The sequence below is a fragment of the Protopterus annectens genome, chromosome 2.part2 (genome assembly GCF_019279795.1).
Source record: "Protopterus annectens isolate FY-2018-M chromosome 2.part2, PAN1.0, whole genome shotgun sequence".
In the NCBI taxonomy this organism is placed as follows: Eukaryota; Metazoa; Chordata; order Ceratodontiformes; family Protopteridae; genus Protopterus; species Protopterus annectens.
The window spans coordinates 891,899,716-891,923,244 of NC_056730.1; the positions used below are offsets into that span (position 1 = coordinate 891,899,716).

The 23,529-nt window shown below is 38.8% G+C and overlaps 1 protein-coding gene across 2 annotated transcripts in view; it reads right to left on the bottom strand.

Moving 5' to 3' along the window:
* Positions 1-23,529, bottom strand: part of MCC (MCC regulator of WNT signaling pathway) — a 1,047,208-nt gene that overhangs the window by 230,456 nt on the left and 793,223 nt on the right. For both annotated transcript variants that reach the window (XM_044064211.1, XM_044064210.1), the window contains exon 10: positions 5,365-5,505. In XM_044064211.1, coding sequence (XP_043920146.1) covers positions 5,365-5,505 — 141 coding nt within the window. The remainder of the gene's footprint in view (positions 1-5,364; positions 5,506-23,529) is intronic.

Here is a 23,529-nt window from a genome sequence, read left to right on the forward strand (position 1 = left end):
GCCAGAGTCCCTTAGTGTTGGCCTGTACTTCAGAGAAGTAGATGCCAAACAAGAGTGGTCCCAGGACTGAACCCTGAGGTACTCCACTTGTCTGGAGCTGGATTTGGAGTCGGCTACTTTTACAGTCTGGGTTCTGTCAGTAAGCCAGTTGGCAACCCATCGAGTGACGTACAGATTTATGCCCAGTAAGTTTATCTATGATTCCAGAGTGGGGGATAGTATTGAAGGCCTTGGTGAGGTCCAGATAGGCTGTGTGGACCGCCTTACCCTCGTCCACAGCTCTGGAGACTGATTCAAAGAAGTCAATCAGATTCAGGAGACAAGATCAGCCCTTCACAAACCCAAACTGGGTGGGGTCCAGTGTTTGAAGGTTGCCAATGTCTGTTTATAAGTTCCATGATGATGCGTTCCATGCCCTTACAGATCAGGCTTGTCAGACTGATGGGACGATAGTTCCCGGGATCCAAGGTGGATCCCCCCTTGTGAAGTGGGATAACTGTAGCTGTGCGCCACTCAGTGGGCACGAAGCCTGAGGTGAGGCTATGACTAAACATGACACTTCGGTGAGGTGCCAGTTCATTTTGTAGTTCATGTAGTACACAGCCTGGGATGTCATCTGGTCCCATGGATGCTGTATTCTTAGCTTTGGAGAGTTCAGTTTCTACCTGTGTGGCCGTGATTACCAGAATTTGGCAATCTTTTGGCATTGAGATGGGCCCTTTAGGGGGTGAAGTTGGCACTAAATCGATCTGCCAGGATATTGGCAATATCCTTGGGAGCAGTATATTTAATGCCATTCTGTTGTAGCTCAGAGCAGGTCTGAGCATTGCCATTTAGATTCTTGACATAACTATAGAATGCCTTATGGTTGTCTTTGGAATCTTTGGCAATTTTATTTTCATAACTAGCTTTTGAGGATTTTATGAGGGATCTCAGCTTCTTACTGAGGCTGGTGAGGGAGTTGTTTGCATCCTGGGATTTTCCTCCTTTCTGCAACAGTTTCTTCCTTCTGTTGTATAGTTTGTTTATAGCAGGGGACCACCAGATTGGCTTCCTTTTTTTGGAGAAGAGCATCTTGGTTCTATTTGGGATGGCACGATTCATGCACGAGTGGATGTGCTCGTACAGTGCCTTAGTGTAGGATTCTGCAGTCGAACTTTCAGATCCCATCTGCATGGGTGTCATGAAGTTTGTCACTTCTGACTTCAGTAGCATGAAGTTGGCTTTGGAGAAGTTTTTTAAGGAGGTTTCCTTACTGGGTGGTGGGGGAGGGATGTGGATGTCAAGGGTGATTTGCTTATGGTCAGACCTGACCAATGAGGGGGTGACCACTGGTGTGGAGCATCTATCTCCGATGTTGGTAATGACCAGGTCTAGGATATTGGAGCCCCTGGTGGGACAATGGATCCTATGAGACCCCACTACATCATTTACCATACAGTAGTGCTCTTGCCACTTAGCAGCAGTCTGTTACTCTCTTTCTTATGCAGCATAATTCTTATTGCCTAGTGGCACAACCCCACTTGACTCAGAGCTCACCTCTCTTTACAATTGCAGCCTGTAAAACTGACTGATGTTCCCCATGTCCCAACTTGACATCTGTCATCGACATGACTGTTCTCTTGTATCTTCAGATACTCTTCTGAAAAGGTTAATGTGTGCACTCAATATTTCAGCACCACTGTTGGCATATACTGCAATATACCAAGGCAGCTAGTATAAATAAGTCAGCTAAAGCAGGATGTCAATAGTCACACTGCATGTCTGTGTAGGGGGGGCTATTGAGGGTACTATTGCTGAAAAGCCCCCAAAAGTACCCTTTTCACCAGAAAATGATCATCCACAAAGGACTGGCATTTGCAACTAGTCAGTTCCAGCATAGTCGCCCTGTGTCTCACAGCATGTCATTACGAGCTTAGCATATAGTTAGGGTTTTATGGGTAGGAGAAGCAATGCTTCAGAATAATTTACCCATTCCTACCCTGTGTAAAAACCTCTAAAGATGTGGACATCTTTGCACATAAATGAGGACACCCTCTGAAGACTCAAACTGTTGTGAGTATATCGTTACCACCAGTTTCAGAATGAGCTATCTGAAAACCTCTGGCTCAGATTCAAGTACCAGCTGCAAGCCCGAATGGTCTGACAAGCCACAGTAATACCTCAGTTACAGTTTCAGTTTTGAGCCATCAATGTTTAAATACTTCAGATTACAACAAATTGGGAAGTAGTGACCATAGCTCTGCGTGGGGATATGAATGCACTGAAGGAAGGACATTAATGAAAGCATGGACAGTGACATATGAAAGGGAACACATAATTATGTGTCACACTTTATATTGACACATGGCCTCACAAACTCATTTTCAGATTCTGAAAGGGTTCTAAATTGCTAGTCTAATTTATGGCACAGCTCATGAACACTTCCAGTTTAAAAACATTAATGCAAAAATTTCTAGCAGTCAATAAATTTAATTCAAAATGTGTTCATTTTCATACATGGCTCTTAAAGGGCCTGCCGGCATAGCTTTAACACTGATAGGCCAACATCTTATGATGACCATTTTCTTCTTGCTGAAAATGCATTTAGCACTCTTGCAGTTCAGTTTATCTTCATTTGCATCACTTCATATCTCACATTAATATTTTGAATGTTTTTAAGTGTGTAGGCTGTTGGCAGTACTGGACTCTCTTGTGTTATTTATATTATCAACGTTCAGTGGCTTGTGTCTTTGCATGCAGTACACCTAATAGCTTTCACAACATTAAGTATACTAATGTACTGCTTTTGTCAAATGTTATTTATAAGTAACACAGCTACTTTTAATATGCTGCACCACAAACAATAACATGGTTGTGAAAATAGCAAACATTGACACTGACTTTATTACTTCAGAAAGGTGAAAGTGCTAAAACAGACCCAGATGAGCTACTAAAGGGTATCAGATACGACTCAATGTAGAAACAAAATAAAGATGGATAAAATATCCCTGAAGCACCCATTGTTGTTTTCCTATGTTAGCTCCAGAATTCCCCATTGCTTAAAGCATAAGTACATTACCCTGCACCTGGGAAGAGTGGGTAAATACTAGATGCTGTCATTGCCTTATGAGTAGTTAATCAAACCACAGCGACATTAGCAGAGAATCAATCGTTGTCAGAAACAGGAGAGAGCTGTAACAGATTGCCATTCAATGATATATAAGGTTGTGTGTTTATAATACAAGAAATTATATTTTTACTGACAAGAGAAAAATGAAACATCACCATTGCCCATTACAGGCTTTCAATAATTATGATAAAAGCAATGCCCCCTCCAGTGTAACAAACAAGCAACTGCCTTTCTCTGATCCTGTGCCTCTGCCTGTGCGTATGGTCAATGCTAACTACGTTGTGCTGATACTTCAATTTGTCATGGTTAGTGCGATTTAAGCAGCACAGCACATGAAGAGCATCGGTGAAGGACATAAAGTAACACTGCCTTCATTTTACTGGAGCAGTACACTGATCACATTTCTGTTTTAACTCACAGTATAAGGAACAGGCAGTGCCTACAATACTAGGTGACAAAATCATTAATACTGTATCCTACAGTTGAGGGTTTCACATTACGTTTTAACACCATTTGCCTTTTATGTGTGGCTTCTCGATCAGTGCTGACACACGTTTCCATTAAACCAGACTTCAGCCTTGGTATAGGCTTACTGGTTCCATCTTATTTGATTATTACTTTCTATAGCTCTAAGGCAAGATAAACAGGCATTGAAATAATGCCAATCTATGGATCCAAGCAAGAAAAACAGGCCTTGAAGAGCTTCACTCTTGAGAGAATTTCTTGGCATCCATGTTTCAAACAGATAAGTCAGTTATGATCTGGTAATGATCTTAATCCTCTGTGTTATGTAACTGTCTGATATCAAAGTGATAAATAACAAGGATGCCTTTTTCTTAGTATTAAGGCATTGTTAAGTAATCTCTATATATTACTTATTTATAACAAACACAGGCCATGCAAAGTGGTCTGAATTGAAAAATGAAATGTAGAAATCAAATAAATAATACTAACCATATCACTACTAACATAAAAGTGAAAAAAAGACTGCATACATGTTTATTAAAACAGTCAGATACATCAATAAATAACGCTGACTGTGGGTGAAAGTAACAGCAATTATTACAAATCCATCTATCCATAACCTCTTTCTTCCCATTTTTGTATGGGGTCAAGGTATCACTTCACCAGTGACAATCATCTAGAGCCAAAGTTTACACCAATGGGTGGCTAGCTCTGCCAAGGTACTTCTTCCACACCACACACTCGCAAGCACACACACTCAGTTTAGAGTGTCCAATCCATCTACTGCATGTCTTTAAAATGTGGGAGTAAACCAGAGCACCGAGAGGGAACACAGGGAGGTTATGTAGACTGCACAGAAGGCTCCCCAGCTGAGAATTGAACCAGGGAAAATCTTACTGTGAGGCAACAATGCTGTGCCACTCACGCAAGTAATAAGAATATGGCCTGAATGCTACAAAAATAAAGACAATACCCTAATATATGTGAAAATGCGGAGGATATATTTTGCAATCAGTGGTGTGCTCTGCTTGTAAACATCAGTGGTGCGCTCTGCTTGTAAACATCAGTGGTGCGCTCTGCTTGTAAACATCAGTGGTGCGCTCTGCTTGTAAACATCAGTGGTGCGCTCTGCTTGTAAACATCAGTGGTGTGCTCTGCTTGTAAACATCAGTGGTGCGCTCTGCTTACATTTGTGCCACTTAACATCCTTACATGCAAAGTAACTTTTCACTGACATTTTGCAAAAGTATGTTTAATTAGTCCACACAAAGTGATGTCTGACATTTTACTATGACATGCTCCACATTTGTAGTGTTTTATAACAGAAAGGAAGCTATGGTACCCAAGAGAAACTGTGTCAGATAAATAAGACCGACTGTTCAAACCTCTAAAATAGTGACAGCTACAAACAATCAAGGTACTCATTTCTCGAATTTCAGCTGTGAATACTAATCTAGTAAGTAAGTGTAGACAAGTAGGCCAACCTAAAACTTTATCAAAGTATTGACAAGGATTACTATAATCAAGGTATATGCACACACGTTAGCCAATGAATGCACAGAAAGGTAGAAAAGCCTACAGTAGTTCTGGCCTGTGGCAGAAATGAAATGTAAAGATTTCCTACTTTCTATGGTTTATGCAGATACTGAGGAGATGCACTTTAAAGCCATCTGAGCCTTAACTGGATATATGGAGGAAAAAGCATGTTAATACTTCATTAATGGCACCACAAATCTTGAACCTTGGAAAACCTCAAAAAGAGGTATGGCAGGTGTAGATAACCATACCTGTACTGCAGTGCAAGTTTCAGTGCGGTGGCATTGGACTCATATTTCCCAACCAGCATGCTCATTCGCTCAGCATTGTTCTTGCACTCTTCAAGTGTGATTGTAAGTAGGTCATTCTGGGACTTCAAATGCTCAATTCGACTGCAAAAAAGAAAAAAAAAACTAAGTCACCAGAGTAAGAAGCCTAAAGTAGGCTGTAGTTTTCTAACTAGAAAATAACATCGGGGCAACAGCCAATTTCTATTGTTATACATAGTACTAGGGACAGCAAAGCTGAACATAAATCTAAAGTTACTTACCTCTACGAAATTACACACGTTTACAAAAAAAAAAAAACGTTGTCAGGTCTTCTAAGGAAAATGTACTTCAGATTCCAACAGCAGTAGGAACACTGAACAGATAAAATTAAGAATCAAAGAATACCTCCAAAATGGAAAAAAAAGGAAAATGAGTCTTCTCAATTACAGGAACTTGCCAAAAAGGGAAAAAAAATTCTTCTCAATTAAAGGGAGAATAAACATGTCAAAAAGGAAAAAAAATATATCTTAGTTACATGGAGAATATATGTGATGAACATCATGACAATTGCCAGTTATTACCTATTAAGACATACTTCAATCCAAGTAGAACATCCAGGGCTTTAGGATCTTCAAAATATAGTTTCATAGTTTGTTGTAAGCCAAACTGAGAGCAGAATATCCAAATGAAGGCCTAAAACAAGTAAAAAATGGGAAATGGGGTCTCCCACGTCTTGACTGATGCCCTTACTTTTAACATTGACAGTGGTTGAGGTAAATGAAGACACAAGTCAGAATGGGGAAGCCTGCATTGGGAAACCAGAGGGAACAACACAATATTTTTCTTGTTTAAACAAATTGAAATGTCATGTGTTAAATATCAAAGTTTGTATAATGCATTTTGCCTTTGTTATAATCCATACTCTCAGGACCATAAACTGTACAGATTTTTTACCCTTTTAAATATCATTGCTAAGCTTACAGTTTTACCTCTTGCTAAACCTAAATATTATATATATATATATATATATATATATATATATATATATAGCCATTTTTATTATTTATTTATTTGCAATTTGTTAACTGGGAAAGTCCAATGGGCCATTAGAGCCCATTTTCAGTGGAGGGCCAGGGAGAAAAGCTCCTCAGTGCAATAATGAAATTACATTTTTATACACAGGTAGTATAACTAACAAATAATTGGCTTATAAAGAGGGAACACAGTTGACAATCAAGTGACAAGATAAATAGGAATGACAGTTATTACATTTTTGAGGTTATTAGAGCACAGAGAAAATTATTGGAAACTATGGTATAAAAGTAGAGAGAGATCATTAAAATGAGATATTCTGAGGAGGCTTAGTGCAAGTAAATCCAACACATACATATACATCGGTTCATAGGTAGTTACAAGCCATGCTATCCAGGAGTCCATTGATAAGCTAAGCCCAGATTCCCAATTTTCACAAAGCACTGCCTGGTTAAATTACTTGCTTAAGGTCACAGACCAGACAAAGGAAGGATGATGGAATCCATCTGTGCACCACATGAAGTAGCTCATTAACAGCTCACAGTCCCAGTCCTCTGCCAACTGCCAGAAATTTCAAATGTCCCAATCTTTGTTGTAGTGTCTGTCTACAATAACAACCCTATGCTAATTTTTTTCACCACAGCCACATAGACAGTTCCCGATTCAGTTAACTTTATGGTATGAGAGTTAAATCTTGTATCTCTGAACTGTTTCACTGCATTTAGGATTAAAATGATTTTGTGATACATTTACTGTGTGTATACAGGTCTCCCACTCATTTAAGAGAGTCAGGAAACTACTCACTAAACTGCAAGTTTTATGGAATTATATCTTATTCATACTTTGTTTTTATCTCACAAACAAAATACTGTTGCAGTATTCCTCCCATGACTAGATTTCACAAGGAATACAGTCAAAATGCAATTTTCTTTTGATTCTTTACACTTAGGTTGAACATAATGTATGTAGAGATCTTTAATGTCTTAATCCTGCACATCTCACCATCAAAATAAAGTCGTCAGAACTTGGAATAAAAGTTCAAGCACGTTAAATAAGTCAACTCCATCACTAAGAGAAACAAATGCAGTATGCCTGTGTCAGCATCTTAGACACTGCAATGCACACAGCAGACAAAAGGGGGTTGGAAACTAGCTTGAGATGCAACCTAATGGCAAGACCTTATAGTTCTGACATGCAATATACCAGATAGAATTAACAGTACAATGGTTTGTTGGTCCACTGTGTGTATTCATCTTTTAAAAAAACAAAGTAAAGAACCACATTTAAATTAACATTTATTATGATTTGCTCCTCTTCTTCCTCCTTTTGGGTACAAATTAAAGAATATTTCGCAGCACAAGCTGGTTGTACATGCTCTACTTCAGGTCACATAATCTAGTCCCCCTAATCTCTGACAGATACTATCATTTTCACAATAGCATCTATTCTCTAAATGTTGCCACTCTAAGTGATGTTAATATTGTACATAGTGTTTTTTGTTGACTAACTTCTTAAATCATTTCTCTATTGTATATTAATTATTCCTTTGTGTGCTCTTTTATTGTACAAATTATTATTTTTATTTTTCTCCACTTGATGTGCTCATATTCTTGGTTGAGTATGAAATTGTTCAAGTGCGATCCATGCTTTACCTCAGTTAAACTGTATAATTAAATAAAAATAATTAAATATTTCTGTTAGGCAACTTTGTCATGTAAAACAAAGCCTTTGTTGTCAGTGTCTCATCAGGGTGAAACTGCATAGGGAACTCTCACCTCTTTTCCTCAACAAATATGAAATCACACTCAACAAACCTGACAGACAGCACCTCAAAGAATTCTGTGCACAAAGAGTTACATGCAAGTCCTTCTTCCCATAAGGCACTACTTACCTTTTAAACTGTTCTTCTCTCTTACCTGCCATCTTGCACTCATGGCCAAGTTTTTCAGTAATGTGTTTATCTTAACAATACCCCAGTTCTCTCCTCTCCTCTCTCTATCTTGCAATCTCCTTTACAGCATCTGACTCACCAGCCATTCTTGACCATTCGTCCATTCACTGGACTCCCTCCCTGTTCTACTTCAGGTCCCTGCTATGACCCAAACTTCATGTCATGACACAGTATCCTCAAGCAATGTATAATAAACTCTGTACATATAATGGGATATAGCTTAGTGTTAAATACTGATCTGCTTAGCAGGATTTTACTGCACTCCTATGCAATTACTTACCTACCCTGCATGTATCTGAGTAATGAGCATTACCGTGGTGGTTTTCTCCATGAGACTCCACTGTAAAGTGTCTTCGTTGCTTGGTTGGACTACACATATTAACAAGTGGACATGAACAGACTTCAAGAATATATATTACTAATTTATATACGGCTATTTTGTACTTTGTTTTTCTAATGAATCTGATCACTGCTCTACCCTCTAATGAATCTGATCACTGCTCTACCCCAATAAAATGTAAATACAATGAAATATTGTTTAATTTTCCATGTCAGTGAAAGCTTCCAAACTACATGTTTTAAATTTGGGGTTCACGCAGTCAAAAACTTTAACACATAACCAAGAAAAATTGAAACCAGACTTAGAATAAATCACTTGAAAACTGCTTACTAGGCCTCTTGGCAAATCCTGTAACATTTTGTAAAAGTGCTACAATTTTTCAGTAGTTTTATCGACTAGTTCAATCCTTTTATAAATGCAGTCAGCACTGAGTGTAATGAACTACATTACAGTTCTGATTTTGTGTGAAGTGAAAATTGCAGAAAGAGTGGATGCAATTTCCCCGTCTTTACCCAGAAAATAAGCTTGTAACAATCACCTTACCTGAGGACCTCAGTCTCAACCATGACCCCCCCATCCATAACCTTGGCACTAACTATACCACTAAACATAAAGCTGAAACTAGCACTAAAAGCTAATCATAAAACTAGGACTAGTGACCAGACTTCTAAGATTCCAGACTTGATTGGAATTCTCAATGAAATGCATTGATTTTATGTGTTGCCAGCATAAGTACCAATGGGAATGTCCACAATTAAGACTCAGTAGTTTGACTTTTTATGGTTTGCCAAGATAATATGTAAAGGTCCCATTGGGGGATGTACCTTTTTGCAGCACTTTTGATAAAGTGAAATTGTAGACATCCCACTGCAATGTCCCACACAGCCAAATCAGTACGTTGAAATAAGTCATTTTCAAAGCCACGTTTTTAGAATTATTGAAGTAGCACTTACTATACCTAACCCTTCAAATGGCTACAAGAGCAATGGATAAAAACTGCTCATATGTTTATAGATTAGTACTAGGCTAATGGCCCTTGTGGGCCATTTCAAGCCTAGCCAATTATCCTATGTCTATGTGAGGATCAAACCATGCACCTTTTATCTGTAAGGTAAATACCTTAACCATTATGCCAAGCTCACTCTCTTCTCTTAACATGAATCCAAACATGACTAAAGTACTACACACTCAAGTGACAGTGCAAGGATAAACCCTGGTATGGTAAAGCAAAAAAGGATTATACTTGAAGGTAATAATCTTCTTTGTGAAAGATGTCAGATGATCTAAATAAGAACAATGATAATGTAAAAAAAAAAAAAAAAAGGCATTTTAACTCAGTCAGCATCCAAGTACTTTGATAGTGACAGTGGAATCCCCCCCCTTCCAAATAAGACAAACAGAAGAAACTGAGCAGCTGAACGGATATGAACAATTACTGATTTTAACAAAAACAAATGTTTACTGATGCCAACAAACAATTTTATATGAACTTTACAATGCTGCTGTTAGGCCAAGCCATATGCTTCAAATGTTACAAGGTCACAAGGGGCAAGCAGAGAGCCACAGATTGCAGACCTCTGCCTATACAATAATTAATAATTAAATGGGCTTAACCAGAGATAACAAGCATACACAGAACTCCAGCACTTACTGAAATGGCATTGGCAAGAAAACAATGAAAAGGCTCTGACCAAGGACAAATCAGATGACCAGATGAACTCTGATGTACTGAAATAACAGCCAAGGATTAGTAAGAATTTCTTAATTACAAGACAGCAGACTAGTTTGGATGAAAAAAAGGAATCGGTTTACACATATTACTGGAAGTCCCTGGACAAATCAGAATCTTGCATCAGAGCGCTCTTTAACCACCACTTTAGCTCTATAACATTCATACACATGATTCATGAGTAACAAATATATGCTCTTAAACCTGGTAAACTGCTGCAGACTACTAAAACCGAAGCTGCCATAAACTAAGGACCATACATAATTCTGGCTCATGTCCCGATACAGCAACATGGGCAAGTGCATAACAAATAACAAAACTTAAAATTTTCTGCTCACACTGGCTGTAATGCATGAAGCTATATGAGAATGAAAAAAAACATGTGTATCAGGCCAGGTATTCCTATGACATGAACTGAAAATGATGCTCCTATTTAACACACATTTACAGGGAAGTCATTGCAGCTCTTACCAACTGAAAGAGACAAACCTGACATTGTCAAAATGATCACTGCTGGGATAAGTCCCCTGACCCCAAAGGTGCAGTATTAATCTATTAAGGGTTCTACTGATCGGCATTTTGTGGCATTTTCTCTGATGTGGCATTTCAGTTAATGGGAGCTTTGCTGGAATTCATACTTGCATATATACATACACACACACACACATATATTATACACATACACATACACACACATACACATACACATACACATACACATACACATACACACACACACACACACACACACACACACACACACACACACACACACACACACACACACACACACACACACACACACACACACAACAGAGCAAGTAGAATGGGCCAGTTTGAGAACATTCTTCTATTTCTGCAGCAGTTATATTTTTCACTATATACACATATCTCTAAGCAATAATAGCACCTTATAACACATGAAATTGTGAGAGTATGTAGTGGGATAAATTTCAGCTACCCATACCTGTAATAAATGGCAGTGACCCTTCAGAACTTGTAAGTTTCAGAGTATATGAAACGTAGTTACAGCAATTTGCAGCAGCAGGAGTACAGGGAATTTTTTTATTGGAGTATTTCATATTAGTAGCTTAATTCAGGTGGTGGTGTTCCTTCCATCAAGATCTAGATATCTAGAACATTTAGAGAAAGAAGAAAAGACAACCACCACCAAGATAAGGACGTATATAATTAGAGACCAATGTAAGGTCCATTATTAAAAAAGGCACAACAGCGAATGCACTTGGTGTGACAGCTGAGGAAGCTCAACTTCCCACAGGAACTGTTTACTCAGTTCTATACAGCAGTCATTGAGTCTGTACTCAGCATATCCATAACAGTGTGGTTTGGATCTCTGTCTAATTATGACAAAAAATAGGTTAGATCGAATATTCAGGTCTGCCGAAAATGTCATTGGTGCTAGTTTGCCCCCTTACAGGACCTGTACTATTCCAGAGTCTTGAAAAGAGCAGGGAAAATCATCACCGACCCTTCACATCCAGGCCACCAACTTTTTGAACTATTACTATCCGCCAGGCGTTACAGATTAATACGTACCAAAACAAGCAGATACAAGAACATGTTTTTCCACAGGCCATCAAGTTCATAAAAGGTTAATTCAGCTTATTAGGTTGGGGTGTTCTTTTTCCCAAGCCGCCATGGATTCTGCAGCATTGTTTACATATTTGTTAATACTTGTTTCTTTCAGAGTTTATTTCAGTATTTCTTGCACTGAGTTGCACTTTGCACCTTGGATGTTTATGCATATGTATATTTACTTTTTTGTCGTCTTCTTAATTGCATGTATATCGTTTGTCTTGTTTTTAATAGTTGTATAAATGTAGTTTAGGTAATTCATACTTGGAGTGTCACTGAAACCAAAGTCAAATTCCTTGTATGCGTGTATACTTGGCAAATAAATGTGATTCTGATTAGGATAGGACATGGTAACACTGAACTGACTGACAGCAAGTATTAAGTTTATTCACAGCAGCTATATTTTTTTTTTTACCAGCCAGTTTTAAACACCTAATGTAAGAAGAGAGATATACAAGCATTTTAAAAGAAATACACAGGGATAGTATTCATATTTATGGGTAAATCTAAAATGCAGGAACAAGATGTAAACAACTTCATACTCAAAAGTATAGAGCAGTACTAAACTGTTACTGTTGATGATGCACAATAACACTATGAATGGGTCAGGAGTGGAAGGCCATACGGCTGTCAAATACACAGACTTAAATTATCTGGAGTCATATAAATTCTATCACCTCATGTAAATAATTTATCAACAGTAACGTGTGTCTATAATGCACAGGTGTTGCCTTTTGAGAGGCAAGTCAATAGAGCTTACCAAATTTTGACACACTGTCAGCATAAGCAGAGAGATGGTAACTGACTGAGAGATGGTAAATGACTGAGGCAATCACCTTCTGATGTATTCATGAAGAAAATGTATGTAAACCAGGTACTGCTGCAAGAGATGTTATCTTAGAATGGCAAACTCTAAAAAGCAAATCAGAAATATTTCTGAAGGAGGGCACGCATTGTTCTTGCTCCTTACTTACAGGAAAATGCCACGAGCCTGAACAGATTTTTGAAATATGAAATATGGTATTCCAGAAGCTTGGAAGGCTACCAGAAAAAAAAATCAAAACTGTGAGATAACAGATATGCCAAGTCAGAAATAAGTTATATCATGCATGTTTACTTTGGAAAAGAGGCCAACAAAATATGCTGAAAATCCATGTGGTAATCTGAAAGTGCCTGCAAGCCAGCACAAAGATTTAAATGCCAACAAGTTCAAACAAAACAATATTCTGCCAAGTTAAAAAAAAGTTTTTATTACTGTTGCTCGTTATATAAAATAAACTTTGCAAAGGTATTTCAAAACTGCTTCAGGCAAATGTGGTTTGGGATGAAACAATGAGAGGAGAGAAAATAAGCTTTGTCAAGGGGCACAAAGAAATTTACTCAAAGAAAAAAAAAGAAAAGAAAACTTTCAGAAAGCATTCATGAAGAGAAGTTTTCATTTCATATCTCTGTGCAAACTCAAAAGATATGAAAGACTGGAATAGTCACAGGAAGAAAAAAAAGTTGGAAGGGTTAATGGACTGAAATCTTGTGGAAATGTTGGGAGAGAGAAAAAAAAAGTACACGATGGTCAAAGGGCTAGTCTACAGACCCTATGATAATAAATCAGTGGAAGGATATGGTGGTGATGGATGGGTTACGGAAGAGGAGAGGAGAACACAAGAGGTGATGGGGGTCTTCAGCTTAAACACTGTAGAATAGGAAGCCTGCACCTCTTGCAACAAAAGGAGTGGCCCTGTAGTGATGTTTCAAGAAGAAGCTCTTAACTAGATTACATACACCCCAGCAGAGGAAGGAGGTTTAAGGGGTCTATATTAAATGCTCGAAGAGGCGTTCCATCGAACGTCTCTTCATTTATATGTAAATCAGCAACCTCACTAAACTGCAAACATTCAAAACAGCAATTTCTTTCCCTGGGAAAGAAATTGCTTGCACTAAAACACATGCACACAATTTCAAACAAACTGGGGGCCTTTGTCCCCCACACCCCCCAACATGGGAGGCTGTGCCTCCCCACCCCCCTAACTAAATATACCAACTCCCGACATCACACTACAGTGGGGTAAAGGGAAATGTCATGGCCCTGGGGAAAAAAAATGGCTGACCTGAGCCTTCACTACTTTCGGACTTCGGTCTATATGTGTCGGCGAAACTGCATTCGCTGTAATACGGTTTCACTGATCTAATACATACCTGGTTTATGATCTAGCTTTCAATAACCCTGCAGGGATGTAATTGAAGAAAGCAGGGAGAGATGCTGCCCACTCTGTTGTGTGGTTCTGTGAGGCAGGAACAGGAAATGGCCAATACTATGCTAACATTTATGACTGCGATGTCCATTTTGAAAAACAATGGCACAGCAACTGATGCAAAAAGGCACGGAAAGTAAAGGGAAGAAAGGGACATAGATAAAAGAGGCAGTTGAGACTTAAAAGCAATGGAGACAGTTCACAGAAAGAAAGAAAGAAAAGGGGGTGACGGTGGAAAATTTGAGAAGATGGCAAATCTGAGAAGAAAGCCTATGATTTATCTAAGAGAAGAATGATAACAGCAGTACAGAAAATTACCGGAAGCAAACAGGCAAAGGGTTCTTATTAGCATGGAAATGAAAAGAAGGGAAACAATCCTATGGTGGACCAATGGAGCAGATGGATGGTTCCCCTCTGTAATACCTGTGACCTGGGTTCAGTTAGGATTAACAGCTTGAGTGCAATGGGATCAGCAAGTTGGGAAGGGGATGGAGTGGCTGATGGTTAGCGCTCTTCTCTTTGGTGGAAAGGAGATTTGCAATGCCTAGCATACCTAGTTTTCACTCCAGTGAGCTTCCAGAAGACAGGCATTCCATTAAGGGGCTGCCAATGGATATGCAGTGTGGTACGCGAGTATGCTCTGCACATTTGGGGGAGGGAAGAAAGAAGATGATAAAGGCATCAAGAAATAGCTCAGACTCTGCAAAATGACAGCCTGTTCTGTTACCCAGCTTTTGCTTTTTGAGGAAACGTTTAAGGTACTAAGAAGTGACTACTCCTCCAAGGAAAAGAGATCAGCATAAGGCCACTGTGCCCTGATCCTCAACAAAGGAGGTCAATAGAAGCCAAAAGACAGAGAACATTTTTTTTTATGGAAGAAACTAAAAAATGCCTTGACAGAGTTGGGGCAATAGATTCTCTGGACACCTAGAACTCATTGAGGTTTTGAAGAGACCTGTCTCAATTGAGCACGATCTGCGAGTTGCCAGCAAGGGAAGGTAATATGAGGAAAGCCAAACTACGAAATGACAAGACACTTCCAGGGGGGAGGAAGCTGTACAGACTATAAAAGGTAAAGAGGATCAATGCACAGAGGCCTGATGGTCTTCCTGTCTGGGTAATGATGTACGCTTGCACATGAAATGGAAAGGGTCTAGCTAGGCTGTTTAATCTGCTTCTCTCATACTGGAGGCTGGCCAGTATGAACTTTTTTTGGTGGAGAGCGGGTGAATACTTAAAGGCTGGCATGCTTGTTATACATTCTGAGGAAATAAGGAAGACATTCTCAAAAAAAAGTCAATGTGACTTACTAAAAGCCAACAACCTGAAAGATAGAACCAGTACGGGTTCACTGGGGGGGGGGAGGTAATCTTGCCAGATCAGGAGTGGTAAACTTGAAATGTAACATGGCTTCTGACCTGGTGCTACACTGGAGACCGGTGGAGAAGGTGAACAGGTTTAAGAAGAGATCAAGACAAGGAGGCAAAAAAGATTTGAGAGAATGCAAAGAGTGATGGTAGTACATAGAAATGTAACAAAGCAGTATGAAGAAGGCACCTGTATGATACCCTGGTAAACAGATCAGAGTGACATCGCCAGATTGGTGGGGTTGGCAGGCATAACGGTTAAGGTCTTTACCTCACAGACACAAAGTACATGGTTTGATTCTAACCTCTGGTTATTGGCTGGGCTTATAATAGTCTGCAGTCTGATAGTCTAGTATATATAGAACTCATCACTGTACTGCTTTGAGACAGCTCCAGTGGCTTGAACTGCCCAACCTCCTAACCTACAATCAGCTCTGCCTCTGTCATTCTATATATTACCTCCCCAATAAGTGTCCTGCCCTCAAAAACCTAGTACATCACTCAGCCAAAAGGCTCTTAGATCATCAAGCAAACTACTACTAGAAGTCACCAACAGCTACAATAGCTTTGGAGATGCACTATATAGTAGTTAATTGGCTAGAAAATGGAACTTTGTCCCTACTAGCATTCAAAACACATCATCCAAAACCTCCTTTAAAGACCTCATCAGGCAACATCTCAAGCAAAGTTGGCAGTGCCATGATTGCTCCCCAGGCTAGTGAAAGTGGATAACATATACATACTAAATCTAGAGCACTTGATAATAGTTTTCAATCTTACTCACAAACACTGGCTAATCAACAATGTATGTACTGTACCTGTGTACTATGTATGTATTCGACCTATTTTCCAAATTTCAGCTGTACACCACAAATCTATTAATTACCTTTATTTTTAAAATTAATATTTTTTTGTTTGTTCTCTCCACTGTTGTGCCGCATACCACTGTAAAAACATGTCTCTTGTAATTTGTGTGTATACTGATCATGTCTAAATAACTAAATGTATCTGTAATTTTTATTTGTGGAGCTTTTCTCCCTGGGCCTCTGCTGAAAAAGGGCCTTTTTGGCTCAGTCAGCCACCCCCGGTTAACAAATGTAAAATAAATAAAATAAATAAATAGTACGAATATATAAACTATGAGTAAATAACTGCAATGCTTGGCAACACGGAGATTCTGACATCTGTACTTTGTTTTGACATCTGTGGAGCATCCATGTTCGACATTTTGATAGTAAAACTTGGCAAGTGCTGACAGGGTTAGAAAAGTATCTGAAAAGTAGAAGATTTGTTCTGAGTAGAAAGTTCTATCATGGAATTCAGAACTTATGCCTAATATGGAATGTCAAACAAGCAGCTATGAGATCTTAGTTAGCAAAATGAATGCTGTAGTCTTCATTTCTAACTTGTAAGTGGCAGCTTTATTATTGTTACAATAACATTGCTTTTAACAAAAAAGGATATAAAATACCATAATTCCTGTAGACATACGAGGCAGGATCTTGATTTCCTAGTCTCCCACATATATACCTTTCTGTGCAATAAAGGAAATTATTATTCTCTGCTGAACTGTAGGCTGCAGTGGTGGAGCGGTTAGCATTGTCGCCTCACAGCAAGAGGTTCTCCCGTTCGATTCTTGGCTGGAGCGCCTTCTATGTGCAGTCTGCATGTCCTCCCCGTGGTCGAGTGACTCTAAAGACATGCAGGTAGGTGTGAGCGTGAATGGGCATGCCTTCTTTCAAGGTTGGGCGTCAGGCTGGCAACCCAGCACCGTAAAAATCCACTGCCAATCATGAGAGGACCGGAGTTCCGCTGTGGCTACCCCTAACCGGGAAAAGCTGAAAGACTTCATTATTCTCTGCTGAACTCTCTCATGTGAAATTTGTTTGGTACTTTACCTGTCTCATGCTGTGCCAACTCAGGATTTTGAGCCATTTGTTTGCTACTGCATTAGAATTTGTCACTGGTTCTTAAAGAGACAAGTTTTCTATCAGGCAAGTTTCTGGTATAACAATACAGAATTTTACATCTCAGCATAGTCTAAAGTTTCTGCAGGTAAGCTTTACCAAAACTTTCTTCAGTAGTTCTGATTGCATGCAAGTGGGTAAATTGTACGAATCAAGGAAATTGGGTGTCAATATGATCAATTTTATTAATATGGTTTATGTATAATTGTGTGCTACTGGGGTTTTAACCAATATATACAAAGACAGAGTATCCATGTCACAGGACTATGCTTCCCTGGTAGAAGGACTGAACATCCTTTTCAGGAGTGAGAGTGGGTTCTAATTAAATAATACAGAAATAAGGAACACAGGCTTCCTTCATTGAGAATGTCAGTGACCCCTAATTATAGTTGCAGATCCCTTTGGTAAGAGAGCGTTTTATTTTTTTTATAACGGGCATCAGTACAAGTGGTTTTAAGAAGACCGAGTATGGGACTCCAGGCAGGCATTTTATGTTTAATAAATATGGTGGAGACAGTTGTAATTATTTAGTAAAATGGTCTGAGCTCATAAGAAATTATAGCGCTTTACAGTTTCTGAAAAAAAAAATACATTTGATAAAAACACTTTAGAAAATCTAAAAAAATAGGATAAACAATCTGCCAGCCTCTTGTTGGCCAGTTTTTAATGAGTGGCAAGAAGATTCTAAAAATAAGAAAAAGGAATTGGTGGTTAGAAGCTTAAAACAAAACTCGACTAGGTTAAAGTCACAGCTGCAGGCAGATAACAGAACAGTTAACACTTTACAAAAATGGGCAGAAGAAATGCCCCATTCCTGGGGTACATATCCTTTAAGATGGCTAGAGAAATTATCACTCACACAACCAGAATCATTCTAAGATGACTGGCCTCCGTTACCTTCTGCAACCTCTCAACCTTATGACCCACCTAGGCCTCAAGAAACTGACAGTTCTCCAAGAGGGCAGATGGAGGTGTGCTTGGCAGGAACAACTAGCACTTCCCAGACACAACCTAAGAGACTTCCAGTCTTCCCTCAGAGTCAGGTTAGAACTCTAGATTTTTATAAACAATGTCAACCTGTGACACTCTCAGGTCGAATGTTAATGAGTATAGCTAAAGGAAACAACTGCATCACAAACAAATATGGGGGAAGATTATTTCCTCACAAAAGCTGGTCAGCAAAATTAGCACTTTGGGTTTTTACCCAATTTCCAATCATTATTGTAACAGCAGACATCCCCTGCAACAGCCTACAGGACAGGAAACACATACTGACTCTTCTACTGATCATGATATACCTTCACAAAAATGCACCCCTTGCAAGAAGTAGCAAACCCTGTAGTGGTTAGATAGGCTGAACCTACTATAAGAGAACGATAAGCCATGGACTGCAGTGGATTTTCAAAACATTGTATATTCTCTCCCTCCCATTTGGACACACTCAACAAAATATGCAAAAATCTTATAAGGGAATGTACAATTTTTATAACCCTTCTATCAAAGGACTTGAGAGCCATATTAAAATCCTCCATACCTCCTGATGTTTTAGGAAAATATGGGAAAAAAATTTAACTTTGGTGATAATATTCCAAAACATTCAGATTATGGACTTTAAGTAACCGTTTAAAAGCCATAACTACAGCGTGCTCCCCTGCCCCTAACTGGGCAAGAATAAAAGCTACTGTGCAGAGAATGAATCTATGAATGCACCAGGCTGAACAGATTTTTTGGCCTTTCTCCCCAACATCTCTCCCTTTATATCCACTCATCCTAACTCCCCTTATCATCCTCCTATATCCCCCTATAATTTTATTTTGTTACTCTAACCACACCCACATAAATTGCAAGTTTCTCTACTTTTTCTTTCTCCTCTCCCAATATTCTTACTATTTTTCCTGCCTTCTCTTCTGCATCCACTTCTAGATCCTCTACACACACTGCACAATAACTGTGATACTACCTGCATCTGCAGCACTTTAATTCTGCGACTTCTATTTGATTTTCCTCTATTCTTTACTCTGTTTAGAAATTGTTTACTTTAAGTGTGACTGTTCATCCTGGATTACCTAATTAATATACACTCCTAATATACGCCTGGCTAAATTATCTCTGTGAAAATGAACAGAAATCTCTATTGTGTTGTTCCTTGTAAATCATCTCTGTAAAAACAGATCTCTCTTTGTATTGTACCTTGAGCTACTGTAAGGACTGTATTTGTCTCAGATTGTTGCATTGAACGCTGTACTTTTTGCATTATTTGTATTGTTTAAATGTGGAGCTTTTCTCTCCGGGCCTCTGCTGAAAATAGGCAACTTGCCCAGCCGGACCTCCCCAGTAAACAAACAAAACAATCAAATAGATAAAAAAATAAATAAATAAACAAACAAATATCTGTAAAGCACAACAGCTACAGATGCATTTTAAGCCTTCTCTGGACATCCAAAGCCTGCAGAAAATGATGCATTCAGCAGATTGTCAGCAGCTTTTATAGAGGGCTTGTTATCACCCATAGAACAGATTCAAAAGATTTCTTTGAACTGGCTAAGCTTAGGCATCCATGAAATTTGTAAATTGGGTACAATATTGTAGAAGATGTTTGTTTGTGTTTTTCGGCTTTTCCCGGTTAGGACTCGCCACAGCGGACCTCCGGTTCGCGAATGATTGGTAGTGGATTTTTACGTACCGGGTTACCAGCCCTGACTCACAACCTTCACCGAAGGCATGCCCCATTCATGTATGCCGCCACACAGAAGACGCTCTAGCTGAGAATTGAACAGGACAACGTCTTGCTATGAGGCGACAACGCTACCGCAGCACCACCGCCGCAGTATACAATATTGTAGCAGATAATATACTTAAGAGAGAAAAGGAACAAAAGAAAAAGTTCAATACTGACTTCCAAGTGAGGCGATGGGGAAAAAAAATCACTGGGGAAGAGGTACAGCCCAATACACAACCTTCAGGAAAGTAACAAAATTATTTTCCCCCCGATTCATCACAGGTATTTAAGTACTTGTTTTGGATTGCGGCCAAACAGGGCATTGTTGAAATGAATGTCCATTAGTAGGACAGCAAGCAACTTTGCCAAATACTCAAGTACTTAAGCAACCTGAGAGAAACCCTCCTGAACTGAACACTGCTTGGCAGCCACTGGTGTGGCAGCAAACTCATTTGGGACAGCCATGAGCAGAGACACAGGTATTTTCCTTGGTACCAATCGATCAGTGTGTGGTCCTTTTGTCAATGTTGCAGTGCATAATACATCTATCCCATTTCTTGTAAATGCAGGCGCTACTAGATCTATGACTACTTCGGCATACGCTAAACACCTTCCACTTTCTAAACACATGATTTGGGAAGTAGACCTGCCTGGAGAAAGTAAACCTGTTTCCATTCAAAATGGTCTTCAAAATGAACAGCTTGCTTTTATTACAGGAAATTCAGCCCCTTTAAATCTGTTAGGTAGAGATTTGCTATGTAAACTTAGATGTATTGTTTATTGCACACCTGATGGTGTATTTTTACATATTCTTTAATTTTTAGGATTATATTCTGACACTATCTGTCCAAAAGTGCCCTTTCCACTCTACTGTTATGAAAGCAGAAAGTACAAAATGCTGATATGGAGGAACTGAATGATGTCCCTCTGCAGCTCTGGACTACCAGTGACAATGAGGTAGGGCTCATATAGGCTGCAGAATGCACACAGAACCTGTCCGTATAACACTAAAACTTTGAGCACCTGTCTATGGTAATTCAGTATCCCTTGTCAGTAGAATCAGAAAAAGGAGTCAAACCCATTATTTCAGCTTTTTCACAAGGCAGTATCATTGTTCCAAACCGAAGTCCCTGTAATACTCTTATTTTGCCAGTTAAGAAACCGGGAAAGAGTACCTATTGTTTTTTACAAGATGTATGTGCAGTTAATGCTGTAGTAATACCCTGCAACAATACTGAGTTTTATCCCTCCAAATGCCACCACCTTTTCAGTGACAGATATTTCATCTGCCTTCTTTTTTGTCCCAATATCTCCAGGTAGTCATATGTTTTTACTTGGCTAATAACCACTAGGTCCCTTACAAGCTTAGCAGCAAAACCACAAAAAAATATGAAAATAAAAATAACCACCAAAAGGTTGCTGATCCAAGAAAGACAAATTACAAGCTTAGCCACACACCTCAGACCATTTGGGTCCCGAGTGTTATGGGTGTCTACACAGGAATATCTATTTGCTTTTGCTTATAAAGTGCAGCAGTATACCTGGACTAGACTACCACTAGGATATGCAGAATCTCCCACATTTTTCTCTAGAGAAATGAAGAAACAATTAGATACGATTAAATTTCCTTGTGGGTCTAACTTTGATTCAATATATAGATGACTTACTTTTAGGTTCTAGAACAGTACACAAGTTTTTCTTTTGACTCAGCAGAATTAGGATTTAAGTTTAATAAATAAAGACAAACTGCAGTTGTAGAAAGTCATAGGTTCAGTACTTGGGTCATTTTATTTCAGAAGGTGCTAGGTAGATTTTGCCTCCATGAATTACTGTGATCCAAACTGTACCACACCCTACTACACTGAAGCAGCGGCAAGTTTTACTGAGTTTAACAGGTTACTGTCAACTATGGATTTCTAATTATGCAGAAGTGGCAAGACCTTTGTTAGAACTGTTAAAGAAAGATACCCCAAAACCTTTACCCTTTCAGGATTATCATGAACAAGCTTTTGAACAATGGAAAACATTGCTTTTAAATCCTTGTGGAGTTGGGTTACCAGATTATTCCAAGAGGTTTTTTATGTTTTGTAGTGAAAGAAAATAAAGTAGTATTGGGATTGTTAGCACAATGTAGAAATTATTTATTTATTTATTATTTTATTTTATTTGACGTTTGTTTTCCAGGATAGTCCATTGGGCCACAAGGAGCCCGTTTGCAATGGAGTCCTGGGGAGAAAAGCTCTGGAAAAATACAAATACATAATACAGAAAGTATAAATTTGTGGTATACATTTCTGTTAAACATTACAGTGTTAGTAAAGAACAAATCATAAACATTACAGTGTTAGTAAAGAAGAAATCATAAACATTACAGTGTTTGTAAAGAACAAATCATAAATATTACAGTGTTTGTAAAGAACAAATCATAAACATTACAGTGTTAGTAAAAAAAAATCAAAGAAATTTTGAATTACAAAAATTGCATCAAATTAAGTATAAAAAGAAAATGAGTTTTTTTTTTAAATTACATCAGGTACGTTGGTCATATACATCACCAGTGATGGACAACTATAGGAGGAGGTGATAGGAGTATGAAGTCTGACAAGAAAGTGTAGTTAGAATTAGGTAGGATGGGAGGATGAGCATTTCCATTGTGAAGTAAGGTGCGAGTGCAGTGAGGTTTTAAACAAGGAGAGACTGCTAGTAGTGCGGATAGGAGAAGGGAGAGAGTTCCAAAGGCGAGCTAGAGAGAAGGACATCAGGTGATTCCCAGCAGGACTTGTGGGTTTGTGCAATTTAATAAGGTTTTGGGAATTGGATCTCAGGAGTCAGTCTGGTTTGTGCATTTTAAAGGTGTTTGCTAGGGAGGGGCAGAGAGATGGGTTAAAATGATGATTTTAGACCTGAAGCTTATTTTAGTACAACTCTTGATCCCGTAGTTGCAGCCCTCCCCCACTGCCTTAGGGCAGTGGGCATGATAGTGTGCGTAATAGATACAGTGGTTGCACTAACTCTCCTGCACAAGACTTACATGGTGGTTGCGCAATCTGTAGAAGCTTTGTTATTGAAGACTAACACACAATATTTATCTGCAACACGATCATCTAAGTATGAATCATCTTTACTTAACTCTACTTTACAAATTGTTCAGCGCCCACCACTTCACCTGGTTTCTTTAATTCCTACAGAGGTTGAAG